At 38.3% G+C, this 16,178-nt stretch overlaps 1 protein-coding gene across 1 annotated transcript; it reads left to right on the top strand.

The window, feature by feature from the left end:
• The first annotated feature begins 178 nt into the window (after nt 1-178).
• Nucleotides 179-15,140, top strand: LOC131775906 (KH homology domain-containing protein 4-like). Its single transcript, XM_059092027.2, has 21 exons — nt 179-201; nt 1,276-1,438; nt 1,787-1,908; nt 2,865-2,898; nt 3,724-3,806; nt 4,344-4,396; nt 4,493-4,647; nt 5,332-5,418; nt 5,660-5,701; nt 5,958-6,040; nt 6,474-6,534; nt 7,030-7,099; nt 8,205-8,248; nt 8,514-8,636; nt 9,049-9,121; nt 9,859-10,031; nt 10,659-10,714; nt 11,706-11,775; nt 12,207-12,266; nt 12,802-12,994; nt 13,868-15,140. The coding sequence occupies exons 1-21, from the start codon at nt 185-187 to the stop codon at nt 14,113-14,115; spliced, it is 2,010 nt and encodes a 669-aa protein (XP_058948010.2). The 5' UTR covers nt 179-184; the 3' UTR covers nt 14,116-15,140.
• Nucleotides 15,141-16,178: the final 1,038 nt, after the last annotated feature.

Genomic DNA, 16,178 nt, shown 5'->3' on the forward strand with positions numbered 1-16,178 from the left:
ATCATTAAAGAACCCCTCTTCATGGTCAGCTGTTAGCGATGTATGGAATATGGAATCGCAGCAAAACCCTGAAATAACAATCAGTTGTACGGTCCCCCAAAATATTATTTTGCTACCAGTCTCACGCCTTATTAGTAATTCTAACCCATCATGCAACACCTTCTCAGTGTGTGTGAAATTCAAGATGGCGGCGTTCCGGCGGTAAGTTGCTATTCTGACCGATCTTGGTTCACACGGGTCATCTTAGAAAAAATTAGCAAATCCCTGAAGAAAAGAAAATTTGGATGTATGGTTTCTCTTTTGGTGTATGAATCTGGTCCATTTTTTGGCATTCAAATCTCACCAGTCTTTTCACCATGCGCATCTCTCAAATTCTCGTTCAAAGTGTATTTTTTAACATTTGTTGCGGAGGTCTCACTTATCTTCCTAAGCTCTAAAAGTCTGGGATTTATACTTTTTGTAGCCTGAATCTTGGTCATAAGGTAGCCGGAGTCACTTGAGTCATTGTTGTGTGCAACGAAAGTCTGTTTGATCGCTATCGTTTTCTGAGAAGGCGATGTATGTGGAAGCTGCCCTCTCGCAAGAAAGAATGTTTAAGAGAATGTTGTTATTCTAGTCTTTGATTGACGGGGTTTTTCTTATATGGGAATCTCTTTTATTTCCTGTTGTTTTGATGTGTTTGTACCCTGGTGACGTGGTCTAATAAAACCGTGTTCAGGTGTAGAGTAATTTCTTTCAGTGATAGGTATCTTTGGAACCACTTTACAAGAGCTCATTTCAAAAGAAGGTTACAGTGTAGGGGTGACAAAATCAAAGTGGAAATAAAACTACAGGGACTGCCACAAAGTGTTTTTATGCTTCAGGGAGATGTTTGGAATCATAATCAAATTAGACAGTATCTAGTTGTTTGCATGAACTAAACTTGAAAATGAAGTAATGAAAGAAGTGCCCACTGTTAGTCTTTGAGAAATCTAATAATTCAAGTGTTTTGATAAAAGTTGGTTAGTGGAAGTCTACCGCCTCCTGTAAGACCTCACTGCTGTCTATTTAAGCTGCAAGTAGGCTCTCGCATTTGGGTTTTGTGATACTGCCCCTTTTCTGGGCACAGTAGCCTCTTACACCATTGGTAGCTGCTTATAGAAAAGATATTTAAACCCCAGGAATTACTCTTTACAAGCTATTATTGATCACTTTTGTTGTAACCGTGCAGAAAACTAATAATATGATATATATACATAACCTTGTTTCTCAATGATCTTTTATTTTATTTTATAGTCCAAGAAAAAGTAAATGGGATGTACCTTCTGCCGAGGGAGAGGGCAGTAATGGAAATGGAAACATGTCAGCTACTGATGCTGCAAAAGAGAGGGCTGCAAAATTGAATGCAATGTTGGCCGCTCAAGGGAAGCTTGCCAAAAGCAATCCACCTCCAGTTGTGGTAAAGCATTTGTTTGTTTTGCAAGAAGTCTGTACAGTATAATTGTTTTAATGCAGGGAAAAATAAAGAACCTCTAAAGGTGTGGGAAATTTGCCGAGGGTCAGTGGTAACTGTTAATTTTCTTTATAAAAGTGAGGGGATGTTTTTATTTGGATTACCACCTAGGTTCAATCCACAGAAGTTGGAACAATTTGAAAGACTTAAGATCTCTTAGTGTAGTTTGTAATTGCCCCTTCATGATGTTTGCTTTGGTTGATTGGCAAGTATTTATTTGAAAGTGTGAGTTGACAGTGTCAGTTTATATTACTTTATTCTCATTGTTGCACTGTGTATTGTGTCTATGTTAAGGGCCGTCCATCACCAGCAGCAAAAGTGACTCCCCCTCCATCAGTAACTGTTAACAATGGTGCCACTAGTTTTAGTCAAGATCTTATTACTGCTGAAGTGGAGATAAATGATTCTGCAGCCCGGTATGAAAAATATAACAGATATGCAACCCTTTTGAGTGATATACCATGAAATATTCTTTAAGTCTTTTGTTTTTTCTTGAAACTTTGGGCTCATGTGTATGCTTAGAAATTACAAGTGATCAATACAACATGTAAAGATATTTTTTGAGTTGATCAATATTTTAAATATATGCTATCTACAAGAGCATTTCTTTTCAACTCCCAGTAAACCAGTTGGGTAAATTATTCAACATGTCAGTGTAGTGTTTTTCATGTAATAATAAGTCTACCGTGTTTTCATTATTTTTTCCAAATTTTTTTCATATTTGATAGAAGGTTAGATGATCTTATTCATCCTGTGAATGGCTGAAATCAAGTGTATAACAATTATTACTTTACGGGGTGTGAAATTGTGCCTAATACAGATGCCAATACCACTAAAATTTTTCCTTTGGGGACCAAATCCTGAAAATTAGTTGCCAAATTGGCGACTAGAATGCTTCATCATAACCTTACCTAGAGATATAGTGAGTTAAAAAGATTTGCAAAGATAAATCCACAGCAAACTTCCTTGTTAAGTTTGTTTCGAAAATGCAGCACGTGCATCTCGATCGATGACTATATGCCATCTTGGATTTAGGTGAACTTGAAGGTTGTATATCATCCATCCTAGTGTCCACTTTGTGGCATGTAAAAGATCTTTTTCCTAACTTAATTTTTGTGGGTCTGTCTAGAAGGCAGACAGTGGGGAAAAAAGGTTCTGTTTGTCTTTAAAAATGGCAAGCAACTTTTTTCGAATTGGCTACCACTTTGAAAAATTCAGGAGCCAAGTGGCTATCAGGAAAAAAAATTAATTTCATGCCCTGCTTTATGTATTTTGCATTCCATGCTTTGGTTTTTGTACTTCTTTTCATGTTTTATCATTCTTATGTTTACATGTGTTGATTTATTTTTATATTCGTTTTTTGACTTGTCAGCACTCTCCTCTGTAAAGGCACAACACAAGATGAGGTAGAAATTTATTATTTTTGTTTCAAATCATTAAAGTTAATTTTTCTGGTACTAGAAACTTGCAGTGCTAAATGTACTAAGTACATGCACACCACAGAGAAGCCCTTGCTTTTCCTGTTGCCATTGGCCAGAGAGGTTTATGTTTCAGAAAAAAACAACAAAATGGGATACCCAATTTATGTTTGATACCCTCTTCAAAGAAGAAGAAATCAGTTGATAAAAATCAGCTTAGTTTTTATCCACTAATCAAGAATTAAAAGTTGCATGGCACAAACTTTGAATTTAATGAAAACTTTGAATCATAAATTTAACCGTTTAACTCTCAGTTGTGATTAACATGTAAATTCTCCTTAAATGATCCATGTATTTATCAAGCAAACGAGTAATGAGTATACTCAAACTATTCACCGAGGTAGAAGTTCTCTTGATCTATCACCAAATTCTCATAACTTACTTACAAGGGGAGAATCATCAAAAAAGATCTTGGGAGTTCAAGGGTTACTAGTGCTCAACCCTTTAACTCCCCAGATCTCATTAGTAATTCTCCTTACTGTCTGACATACAGTTCTTGTGATGTTGATTTGGAGAATTTGGTAGTGGATCGACTTTTAATCACCTAATTGATATTTTGCTTTATTCTCATCACTTGTCTGCTTGATATTGTATTGATATTGTTTGGAGAAATTCTGTCTTGGTCACTCATGGGAGTTAAAGGGTTAAGATAGTGATTGTTATTATAACACTATGCCTAGAATTGGCATACGTTACATTTGGTATTAAAGGTCCTAATCAGTATTAGACTTTCAATGTTACATTTAATTTCAGATCAATCGTTACAGTGGAGCTGCTGTCTCCACCAGAGGAAAGTTTATGTCTGAAAATGAAAAGAGGGAGGCAGAAGGAACAGGGTAAACATACCAGTTTTATGTAGATTACAAGTTCTTTCAATAGTGCTGAGACATTTTCAATAGCAGTGAGGCAGGTAAAGGTAAAGTCTGTTTGAGAGCCAAGAGGCCCATACAGCCAGAGTTTATCCTGGTTTTATTAGCATGATGGGACTAGGAGAATTTTAAATCCTCCCTGGAAGGGAGGCAGTTTATCACACAATTACCTCCAGAATTTCATCAGGCTTCCCTGACAATTCACTGGCTCCCATTTATACTCCTGGGAGGAGAAGGGTACTGTGTTGCCCAAGAGCACAACACAATGGCCTAGCCCATACCTCTCAACCCAAAGTCCAGCGCACCAACCATTAGGTCTCCATGTTTCTAAGTGAGGCAGGCAGTCTTCAAATAATAAGTGTTAACTACTGTTTCTGTTGTCTATTGTAACCCTTTTGTCTGCTTAAAAATGAAGTAGTCCTTAAGTTTGAAACCAATGTTTGTGTGTTTCCACCTTCTTAGAATCACTGACATTTCCTAACCATGTCACTTCTGTTTTTTCAGAGTAAAACCACTGTACCTATGTGTTCAGGGACTCACACAAGAAAAAGTTGATTGTAAGTTGAACACAGGAAAGATCATACCTGCACAGAATAATTTTCACTCTTGGTTTGTCTGATCTGGTATAATAAACATGTTGAATATTTCTCTAGTGGCTGTGAAACGGATTCGAGAGATAATGGCTGGTGCAGACGTCAATGTTCTCCCACCCTCTCAGCCTCAGAAGATGCCTGTGACATCACCTGCAGCCACACCTGCTTTCAACCAACCTTCACCAATGTTTGACAGACAGCCATTACCTCCCGGGGTAAGAGGAATGACTATGAATATTGATACAATTCATGAAATTGTATAGAGTAAAGTATAGAGAATATACATCCTGCTGCAAGAGTGGGGAGGGTGAAGCTTAAGCTAAGAAATGGAAATTTAATGGTCAGCATAAAATGAGGCAGTGACCTAAAACTAAAGGTCAAGATGAGATAAAACTGCAGTGTGTCTGATGTAACTATTAGTAAGTAACTTATTTATTCATTCTAGTTGTGTCAAATGGTATAATATTTGTAAGTGAAAGTAAACTTGCTAGAAAAAAATACTCACACAGATAGGGTAGAAAAGGTTGTGGTTATTCATCATGGTGAATAACAATAAAAGCTAAGTTTTTTTGTTTGTCTCACGATGTAGTCGCGTGTGATGTAGATCCTTCACACATGACTACATCGTGAGACAAACAAAAAAACTTAGCTTTCACAGATAGGATACTAAGTCTTTTGTACTAAACTGCCCTTAGTTCTTCAAAGGGCATATACCGCTCTCCAACTGATGAATCACTATCCAGCAGATAAGTGTTAGCTGAACGTACTGCACTATCCTTCAGACAGAGATTTATTCAGTGGAGGGAGTTGTTCACCCTTTGAACAATGGGGGCCAGGTTGTGTTACAGCTGTGATGTTTTTATCATCTACAGAATCATTCGAGTTTCTTTTTATCACAGATGCACTATGTTCAAGACAAAGTATTTGTTGGTCTGGATAATTCTTTACCTGAGTTTAATGTTAAAGAGAAGTTACAAGGACCAGGGGTATGAAGCAGACAATTGTGTGATCAACTAGTTATTGTATGTTTACAATTCATGTTTATTTTTAGTCTGGAGAAAGTCTTGAATTTAATTTTAGCATACAAAAATGTGTCCAAGCATGTGAATGCGGTAGCTGTAATGTCATAATCACCTCATGTACCAGATGGTCAGTCTTTGTTTAGTAAAGATTTCACAGTGACATTCAAAATCATTTGACAGTGGACTATTTTTTATTGTATTTCAGGGGTCATATTTTCAGCATATCACTATGCAAACAGGAGCAAAGGTAAGGGAACACTGAATTCTTGTTTAAGATCTTAGAGGATAGGATGAGATTTTCGTTATTTGTGAGGTAGCAGCTACTTAATATCTGTCAAGATAAAAAACCAAAAAACACCAAAGAGAGGAATCAAAGTACAAAAAAACAAAAAAACAGAACAGTAAGAGCCTTGGTTTTCTATTATTCAATAAGACCACCAAACATCATTAATTTGATGAGATGTGGTCAGTGAAGTTATAATATTTATTTTCTGTTCTATGAGGTTCAACTTCGTGGTCGGGGATCAGGCTATATTGAACCTACATCTGGAAAAGAAGCATTTGAAGCACTTTACATCTATATAAGGTGAGCATTAATTTTTTTTTATTGGGGCATTTGACTCCTGAAGACAAATGAAAGGTGAAGGGCATCCTGCAAGTGTTTACCAAAATTCTTGCTGTTCCTCATGATAACTAGATTTAATTTTATAAATGAAATACATGCTGCTAAACTCCAAGATTAATTTCTTGAATGAATAGCACAGAGGACAAAGGGTATACACCATTTAGATATTTAATCATATTCATGCCATGACCAATTGATGTGGAGAAACAAAAACTGAGTGTATGTTTTTCTGATTGCATCATCAACTAGCTAGAAAGATGTAGAGTTTTATATGAATGTGAAATCACATAATTCATGTTCATTCTACAACTTAATTAAGTTACTGCACCAAAACGGTTTTGATAAATAAATGTATCTTTATTTTCCATCTCTCTCAATGTGTCTGCACTCATAGTCATGGTAGAGTTGATGGTTTAACAGCAGCAAAGACATTAGTGGAAAATCTCATACAAACAGTAAGTTCCTAGTTGAGTTTTTTGGTTTGTAGCACAAGAAGCAAAGAAATAATCTGCTCAATTTAGTAAATAAAGAAAACAGAATGCAGCATGGAGTGAAAGAAAGTCAAGGTTGATGATTAATTAACTCAGGGTTTTTTCTGGTTCTGTTTCTTTGGAAAACTACAGTACTGTAATGGTTTCTTAGTGACAATGATATTTTATTCAAGTAAGGAGTTTGGGGGCTATAGCCAACTCTATTTAAGCGCAAAACTAACAAATTATTTTTAACTAAGATTACCGGTTGATATGAGTTTAGATATTGACTGTTTGGTACACATTATAATTCCTTAATAACCACCTTATGATTCATGTCACAGCACCCTATTTCTGGTGTTCAACTAATGCATTTTGACCACATCAAGTAGGAATAAATGTCTTATCCTGTGATTAACAGTGATACTTAATGGAATGATAATTATTCTCTATTTAGTGATCATATAAATTGTTTCTTAGGTTCATACAGAATACAAAGCATTTGAGCAAACAAGAAGATCACATTATGGGTATTCACCATATATGAATGGTTAGTGATTGGATTGCAAGTTAATAAACTATAGCACTTAAGCTGAATACAAAGGAGGAATGCCAAGGGCATTTGGCATTTCATCTTTGGACTAAGCAAATGGTGCTTACTTGTAAAATGATAACAAATATGAATAGTGAATGATGACTACATGTGCACCTTCCTAAAACAGAATCAGTTCAACTTATATTGTGTGGTATGCACAAATTAATGTAGAGTCTGGAATGAATGCAAACTCTGTGGAATAAGCATTTGTCAGAATTCAAACCCTACAGTTCATGCACAATCTACTTGCACTAAAACAGTCTTTCTGTGGTCCTAGTTCTATAGGTACTGTAGTACTTACACATACTTGAACAGGGGTTTCCATAAAAGCTGGTTTCTGACAGTCTACCGCCCCGTATAAGATCTCTTACCAATTCGTCTGTTAAGCTTGTGATCAGACTCTCATGTTTGGGTTTTGCCTTATAGCCTCCGTTTTCAGGCATGACCACCTTTACCTGGGTATGGAAAAAAGTTATTGAAACCCTAGCTTGATTCATACACTGTTTTGAAATATTGCTGTTTGGTACTTGGTTAACTTGGGATATGCTCAATTTATTTTTCAATGGAGGGTTAAGAAAGGGGATGGTGGTTTAGATTTGCCATCTGCTGATATTGCCCTCCAATATTAAGCTGTCAAGTTGATCATGTGCCAAAGTATCAGGTTTTGTGGCACCTACTTACACTGACCACAATTATTCTTATTACAAGTTCTTCATCCTTCAAGTTTTAGTCAATATTGAATTTGAAAGTGATCTTCACAGTAATGAACACCACAGTGTATGTAAGCAGTAATGAAAATGAGGCCTGTACAGAATTTGAACCCATGACCTTTGTGATACTGGTGCAATGCTCTACCAACTGAGCTAACATGCCAACTGGGTGCTGCTCATTATGTTGGTTCGTGATAAACCTGTGAAGTGATGAATGACTGTAAATATATGAAAAATTAGTTAGTATTGTTTGTTATAATTTTAAACAGGGCACATATCGATTTTTTTTGCTTTTGACTTATTTTAAATGTGTCTTTGAAGTCAAAAATATCTGTTTGTCATTCAAACAGCTGGAAACCAAAACAATATTGGTCAGACGCCTTCAGGATATCAGGTTAGTAAAAAGAAAATCAGTTGTAACTGGCTTGAATACAAATTTGTGTGGTAACTTTTTGTTTAACAATACAGACTTTATTGACATGTACACTGTACATGTGTGTTGTTTCTGAGTGATTGGCATTCCTGGACTGGTGGCTGAGAGGAAATTCCGACTATGTTCCAATGCATTGGAGTTTGATAGATTATTAGTTTGATAAATTGCTGTACGTTTCTCTTGTGAACCCATCAGTTACAGTTTGATGTGTTGTTTTTTTGTACAGCCTGGGCCATATGGATATCCAAGACCACCACAACCTCCAGCTAATGGCTACCCACAATCTGTCCAGCCTCCCCCAGCATCAGGATACCTGTACAGCAATCCTTATCATGTTCCACCAATGCAGGTATTTCCTGAGCGATTTCAAGTAGCAGGGTAACATTTCATTAACACTTTAAACCCAGAGAGCAATAAGCATTTAATTTCTCCCATAAGTAAAACCTCTGAGTCAAACATTTAGGTTTTAAGATTAAAGAAATGAGAGCAAACTTGAGAAGCTTGTGATCTGTAGACAACCTCTCCTTGAAAGCACCATAGGAAACGTATGGAAAACAGTATGGGGAACTTGCACACTGATGTTTGGGTTTAAAGGGTTAAAGTGTTACTACTGTTCAGCTGGTTATGGAAGTGCAAGCAATTTCTCCTTACTCTTTGTACTAGTGTTTTAGTGTCTGATTTCCATTTGTATTTATATGCTGTAGCCAAATTTCTGAGTTACATTTATGTTAAATTTAATAACATTACCATTCTCTTTACAGCCTCCACCCTCAACAATGCACCATGGTGCTCCACCTCCTGGCCCTCCTCGATATGGGCCCCCTCCATCCCCAGGTAAGTAACAGCTATTGTGAAGTTGAGTAAAAATAACACACCAGACCAAAGCCTTAGAATCAAATTTAAATCTTGATCACTCAGATTAGAAGCTGCCCTTAGTATACAGGTCAGGTTTGAAAGGAGAGAAAGTTAATTCTGTAGTCTTGAAGTTTTGAGTGCCTAGTAAAGTCAACAGTGTAGAGTAATAGCAATCTATCTGGTATTCACAACGTGCAGGAGAGCAAAGTTCACCCACACATACACCATGAATTGGTATTCTCCTTCCATTTATAAGAAATAAGCCAGTTTTTTTTAATTTTAGGTAGTCTTGATACAAACAAAATACATGTTGATGGAAAGCACTTGATTGCAACATATTTGATGCTTTTTTCTGTGAAATTTCATTGGCTCTAAGCCTACCACTCAATCTGCAAATAACTGCCAACAAATAGCATGTATATAGACTATCTGGGTTCTGCTGCAAATGATTCTTCACAAGGATATTCTGTTCCATTGAAAATAAGAGATCTAGCCGCCCTATGCAGCCACAATCACTATGTCAAAGCAAACGCTGTAATCTTATTATTGATGATGCTAAAAGTATTGAACTTGGGTAGATCAACATGTTCTGATTTGACAATGTTACACTGATCAATTAACTACCTGCTTAGCACTTACAAATCACAAGATTTTGCTCAACCTTGTTTATTTAAAATCGTTGATGATAATTGATTCCATTGTTTATGATTATTTAGTATCTGGTTATGGCAATCGTGGACCACCTAATAACTTACCCCCAAGGGGACCTGCACCATATCCTGGCTTTTCTCCTGTCCCTCCTCCCCTTGGAGCACCTCCAGTTGGACCATCACCATATGGGCCTCAGCCAGAGGCCCCTTTTCAGCACCCAACTCACGATCCTGTTCAGGTTCGTATTTGAGTTATAAATTTTCTCTACTTGTGGTATTTTTCTACTTAGATATCAGAGGTTATCCTGGAATGTTGTGATCTTAATCAGAATTCAATACGTCGTGAGACATTCAAGGAGATACGCTTAATCGTGTTTATACAAAAGGGAAAAGGGGAGTATATTCCATAGAACAGGCTATGGGTGAATTGAAGTTCGATTTGAAGTACATTTTGGACTGTGGTTGATTCTCAGCTCCCTCCGATGGCCTCCCGACACTGTATACAGCTGTTTCGAGACAATCTCAAAAGGCAATCTGGGTAACCGGTAATCAATGAATTTTAATAGGTCAAATAACTAAATAAATTCATCAAACTAACGTCTACCCTTTTCTCAAATTTTTTTGAAATCCTGCGGTCAAGGAACCGTAACCTGAATACCTCCCAAAATACCTTTCGTGCACTTGTACGCTTTTTTTTCCGATAACGTTTCTCGAAACAGCTCTCTATCTGTACTCTCGCGTTACATGCTCCTGTTGACTGTAGAGTGAAAAGCCAACCGTGAAAATCCAATGAAATGAGTTAACCTGGCGTTTCTGTTGCGCCAAGTATTATCATTCTAACCATTTTGTACAATTTTTCTCTCTAGCTTCCTTCAAGAGAAAACGAATATCAACCTGGAGAACCAACCTCATCATCTGAAGGGTATCATTAGTTTCCAATTAATCTATTTCATTAAATGACCGTTACGGCCCCGCGGGCAATCCCATAGAAAACCATAGTGAAAGCTAACATGTGTAGGGCCGAATGGGCTGACGGTTCGTAAAAAGCCGTCCGGTCTTGCGCTCACACGGCTTTGTTGCAAAAACTTAAAGGAAAGAAAGGGGTGAAAAAGGTTGCGTTTTTTTTTTGAGTTTCTTGTTCTGACTCGAAAAAACAAAGGAATACTTTGATTGCAGAATCTATTGCGACCTGTTTTTAGGTTGAGACAAATTTTCGAGATTTTCAACATTTAGTGTTTATAGGGTTAAGTGCTTATTAACTAAATGTGGTCGGGCCGGATGGGAAAATATTATTTGGTTCTCAATCATGAAGTACGGACCTTGCTGCGCTCGGTCTGTACGTCAGGACCTCGAGCCAAATATCTTCTCGTTCGGTCCGCCTAACTTAATACGAGTTGTAGTAAGCTGCGTGAGGATTTTTTTAATTAACATCTATTCATCGAAGTAGAGGTGACGAGGTAAGTATCCACCACTTTTACCGACACTGAGGCGAATAAATGTTTTAGTATATACCACAGAGAAACCAAAAAATTAGTTTGTTTCATTCAATATACCGAAAAAATGGTCGTCAACCTAACCAAATCAAGCGCTTTGAGCATATTTCTCGTTGTTTAAGCTCTGTGAGGGCAGCTAGCTTTTAAGAGAAATTTGATTGTATCTACGACAAGTCTGAACCGATAAGGTTATTAAAATACTGAAGTCTTTGAACCGAACTGAAAATTGAACTTGATAGGCAAGCTTACAGCTAACTTCTGAAGGGAGTGGCAACTGATGTTAATCATAAGATTTCAAAAATACAACAGAACAGCTCTTCCTCCCTAAGATTCACTTCCCATGCATAGTGTTACCTCGCACTACAATCATTCCTCCCGCTTATTCTTCGCCTTACTTTACCATCTCCTTTCCAATTGCAGAGACCGAGAGAAATATCAAAGAGAAGCAGTACAGCCCCCTGATCCACCCAAGAGAAAGTTCAAAGAGAAGGTAAGTCACCTAAATCATGAAAGGGGGTAAGTTTCGAAATACTGTTAACTATGGTGCTGCGTCGGTGGGGGAGTGAAACAAAATAATTTGGTTTTGTCAGTTGAGTTGATCATGAAAATCGGCCATCATAAAGAGTTTCACAGCTAACGTTTCGAGCGTTAGCCCTACCTTAGAGCTAAGTCATTTTACGAGATGCACCTTTTTCATTTTTATGCTCATGCACAGAATGTAAGGTGCCTTTTTAGAATGCATTGTATTATGTTAATGTTGCTGTTGTTAGCAATAACTCTTTGTTTAGCTGTTTGCCATGTTGATAGTACAGAGATAGATTTTGTCTTACCTACGAAGCTTTCTTATAAAGTTGCTAACAATTTGCCTTTTTTTCTTTTTCCCTTTGATTTTTCACAATGTTTGTTCAAACTCGAATTCAGATACCGATTAAAGGTTCTTCAGCTCAAGATCAAAGTTCAGCAAGTGGCCCAAGACATCAGGTGCTTTGGGCTTGTTCTTGATGTTTTTTAGTATCGCCATATTGCTTTTATCGTCGTGTTCAAACTCCATTGTGAATGCATGATGCAGGTTCATATCAGCAATTTGCCTGTCTAAGGAAAAATCATGCGAGGTCGGTTAATGATAATACAAGTCCAAAGGCTTAACCACTCAGACACACTGCCTCCACTGGATCACACCTTAGATTATTTGTTGCACATTGTGGAAGCACGAACGGCGTTGATCGTTAAAAGATTTGTAATCTTAACCCTAGTAGTGTGTACCGTACTTGTACCCAGGCTTTCCTTTACTAAAAACCCAAATCCAAAACGGGGACACAACAATTAGCCTTACCTTCTCCATGCTTAATCAACCGACTTTGCGTTGTTGCGATGAAACATTTTACTCTTGGTGTGAATACTTTGTAGTCATACTAATGCCAGTGTTCTTTCTTGTCAGCAGCCTCGTTCACGTTTGTCAGTGCTAACATGTCTGTTCTTTTTTCCCTCTGTCTGCCTATTGATGACTTTGTTCTAGGACTCCTCCATCTTAAATCTAGGTGAAGCTGCCCCTGTTGACGGCAAAAAACAATCTTCGGAGCTCATGCCTCCCCCTCCAGTCATGCCTGTCATAAAGAAAAAGCCTAAAGAGCACGATTTTGCTGTTCCACTGCCTCTTAAAGATGTTTTGCCTGCTTCTGCAACCTCTTCGACCCGTAGTAGACCAGCAGGTAAGTCCTGTGCCTTGCCACTAACACTGCAGTTACACATGTGTTTTTGACTGAGCATGAGCTCAAGATAAGTGCTAGGTCCATAATAACACCAAAGAGAATGAGGCTATTACTCAGTTATTTTGCGAAAAACACTTGCTCAGCAAAGGCTGTCTTTCTATGAGGAAAGGATTACTCCCAATTGTTACCCTGGGAATCTAGGAAACCAGAAGGGGAATCTAAGAAACCAGAAAAGGAATCTCGCACTGAAAAGATAGGGCGATCTTTCCTCATAGAGTATCAAACCGGAGTTTAAGGTTCACTCTACTTTTCCAGCTTAAGGAGACAGCCTTATTATAGAACACAATCGTCTGCCCTATTCTCACCACTTCGCAGCTGAGGTTCTGGCTCGTGGTCGTATTACACACATGGCCTAATGGTCAGCATATTAGATTGTGGGTTACCTGTTGTCAAACACAGGACAGTTTCATAGTTAGCGTTTATCTCCGCCCAAGGGTACAAGTGAGCCCAGGTAAATTATGGGGGCAACCCACTAAGATATAGAGGTTAACTTTTTATGAGCTACGTGTAGCATATGGGGTTGATTTATGCCATACTAAAAATAGATGTTACAATAATTAGATATTTTTGCTCTTTTGCACGGTGTTCATACGGCACAGTCACCTCCAACCTCTACTTATTATTTTAAGACAAATGACAGTAACATCAGCACGTTGTGTTGTTTTGATCTTCATACTAATTTGAATTTTGTTCTTGTTTCATGTGAATTGCTGTGGACTCTGTGATGCTGGTAACCTAACTTCCTCTTTTTACTTTTACTTGAATTGTTCTGTATTTGCTTTGTGTTGTGGCCTGTCTTTCCTCCGACCACAGGCAAAAGAGAGGCTTCATCCTTGCCTTTGCCCCAAGCTGATGTAAAAAAGTCGAAGACAGAGGAGGACGTGACTGCCCAGGCTTCAGGAATAGCTTCGCTTGTAGCTTACGGTGACGATGACTCTTCAGATGAAGAAGGAGGAAGTCTTTCCCCAGACGACAACCCAAATGATGGCACGCAGAGCAAGGATGTCAGGAGAAATCGGCAAGGGACTACCAGGCTGCCATTTTGGGCCGTCAGAAAGTAGTTTTGTGGTGAATGTAAGGGGTGGCGAGGGTCGGGTGAGGAAAAGGGGTTGGTTGGGGAATTGTGTTTTGAAACGCTGTTCCAAATTGTTTTTTACTTAGGCAACATTTTTTCGCAATTTTTGTCGTGAAGGAGCGAAGTCTCATCAAGACTATAACTTTGTCTTTCATCTTTACAACGCTGCCACTGTCGAGGATTCTTCTCCGGGGATACCTTGCAGCCCTTTATGCTTGCGCTATTAACACTGAAACCCTTCGTTCGCTTATCTTGAAAGTGATAGCGAAATTTTACGTAAACTACCACTAGCAAGTCCAAACAGCGTGCGCTCCGAGTGATTATGGTGTTTTTGAACTACTTTGTCCTTGTTCCTTGTTTTTAATTTTTTGGGGGGAGGGGGACAGGGGAATGAAGTCCAGGCCGGCTTGGGGTAATATCCCCCCTGCCTCCTCCCCCCCCCCCAAAAAAAAAAATGAAAACATTTTCAGAATTTCTAAGTCTTAGAAGAAAATTGCAGGGGTGTTACCTTACGTAAACAGCTTGAATGGTGACGGCGCACACTTTGGCGTGAAGAACTCGCGCCCTCAGCGTGCACGAAAATTGCTACTATTGACTTCGTGTTAGGGAACTCCCGGAAGCTCTCCCTAATGTGCGAATACTGGGCGGGGAAGGACGAGATTTCTATTTCCTTACACACACACACACACCCCCCCCCCCCCTTCCTTTTGACCGTCGCTCACCTCCTTGGTTCAAATGTCTTTCTCTCCTCTCCCTAGCTTTCTACTGCCGCAAAAACAAAGAAAATACTGAGCAACTCCCTTCCCCTTCTCTCTAAAACTTTGAATGTTTTGTAGGTTATCAACACAGTTTAGATTGTAAGAAGAAAAAAAACAAACAAAAAAATTTGGAATGAAGAATAAACAAGGGGTCTGAGAATGATGATAAAGCAGATCATTTTCCACCCAATTTTCCGTCTCTAATTTTTCATTTATGTAATATTGGATTGATTATATCATCATCATCATCATTGTTGTTGTTGTTGTTGTTGTTGTTATTATTATTAGCGTTTTCGCTATCACCATAATGAGTGAAAAGAAAGGGAAGAAATGATCAGTTTAGACTTCGTTGAGATCTTGAGCCATTTTCCTAAGAATAGCATACAATTATGGGAATGAAAAAAAAAAAAGTAGCTTGCCTAAGAATGTCTCTGAATGCGAAGCCCGTGATGTGAACGTGACCCGGCTGTCAGTTCTTAAAGTCCACCTGCAGTGGAATTCGTCCCTCGCTCACGATGCAAGTTGGAAAAGTAGCAAAAAATTACAGGAAATAGAACGGCAAAGGGGCTTGATTTCGAATGACAATGGAACACATGACCAATTTTGTTAAGGATGACATACAGAGCCAGTCAGATCAAAGTGATTCACAAATAACGGTTGGTAATTTTTCGCTTCTTCCAACATTTCTCTTAACCACCACTTCTATCTAGAGTTCAAGTGTTTAGGGTTCGTTCCTGAACGACGCTTAAAAGGAATGGAAGACCTCGAAAGACAGACCTGCTGATTGTGTACCTTTGAGTTTCGATTTTCCCTTCGACTGCGAATAGGTCACGAGGAAAACCAACCCTTACCCGCCATCGAAGCAATATTTGTTTAAAGTTAGAAAAACTCGTAAAACCGGATTAAACATTGCCTTCTTTCGCCGGACGTCGTAATTCTAACGTCATCTCTCGTGATGTTATTATTTTTTTTACCGCCAGTAATTGCATACGTTTGTTGAAACAAAAGGGTTAAATCTTGGAGGACGAGAACTTACAGCTTTATGGGAAGAAGTTGTCGTTTATTTTTGCAATCGGTGATTTATTTTCCTCATAATTCATAGAATTTATTCTTTTTTCGGATAATTTTTTTCTACCAGGAAGACGTGGATGGCTTCCATCAATAACTCTTAAAGTCGTAGGGTGTCCCGTTCATTCTTGACAGGGTTTAGGTTCCAGAGCTTTTAAAATCCACTGTATATGGAATATTTTTACAGATCACTACACAACTCGATATAAAAATCTCTGGTGGA

This window comes from Pocillopora verrucosa, chromosome 4 (assembly GCF_036669915.1).
Source record: "Pocillopora verrucosa isolate sample1 chromosome 4, ASM3666991v2, whole genome shotgun sequence".
NCBI classification, from domain to species: Eukaryota; Metazoa; Cnidaria; class Anthozoa; order Scleractinia; family Pocilloporidae; genus Pocillopora; species Pocillopora verrucosa.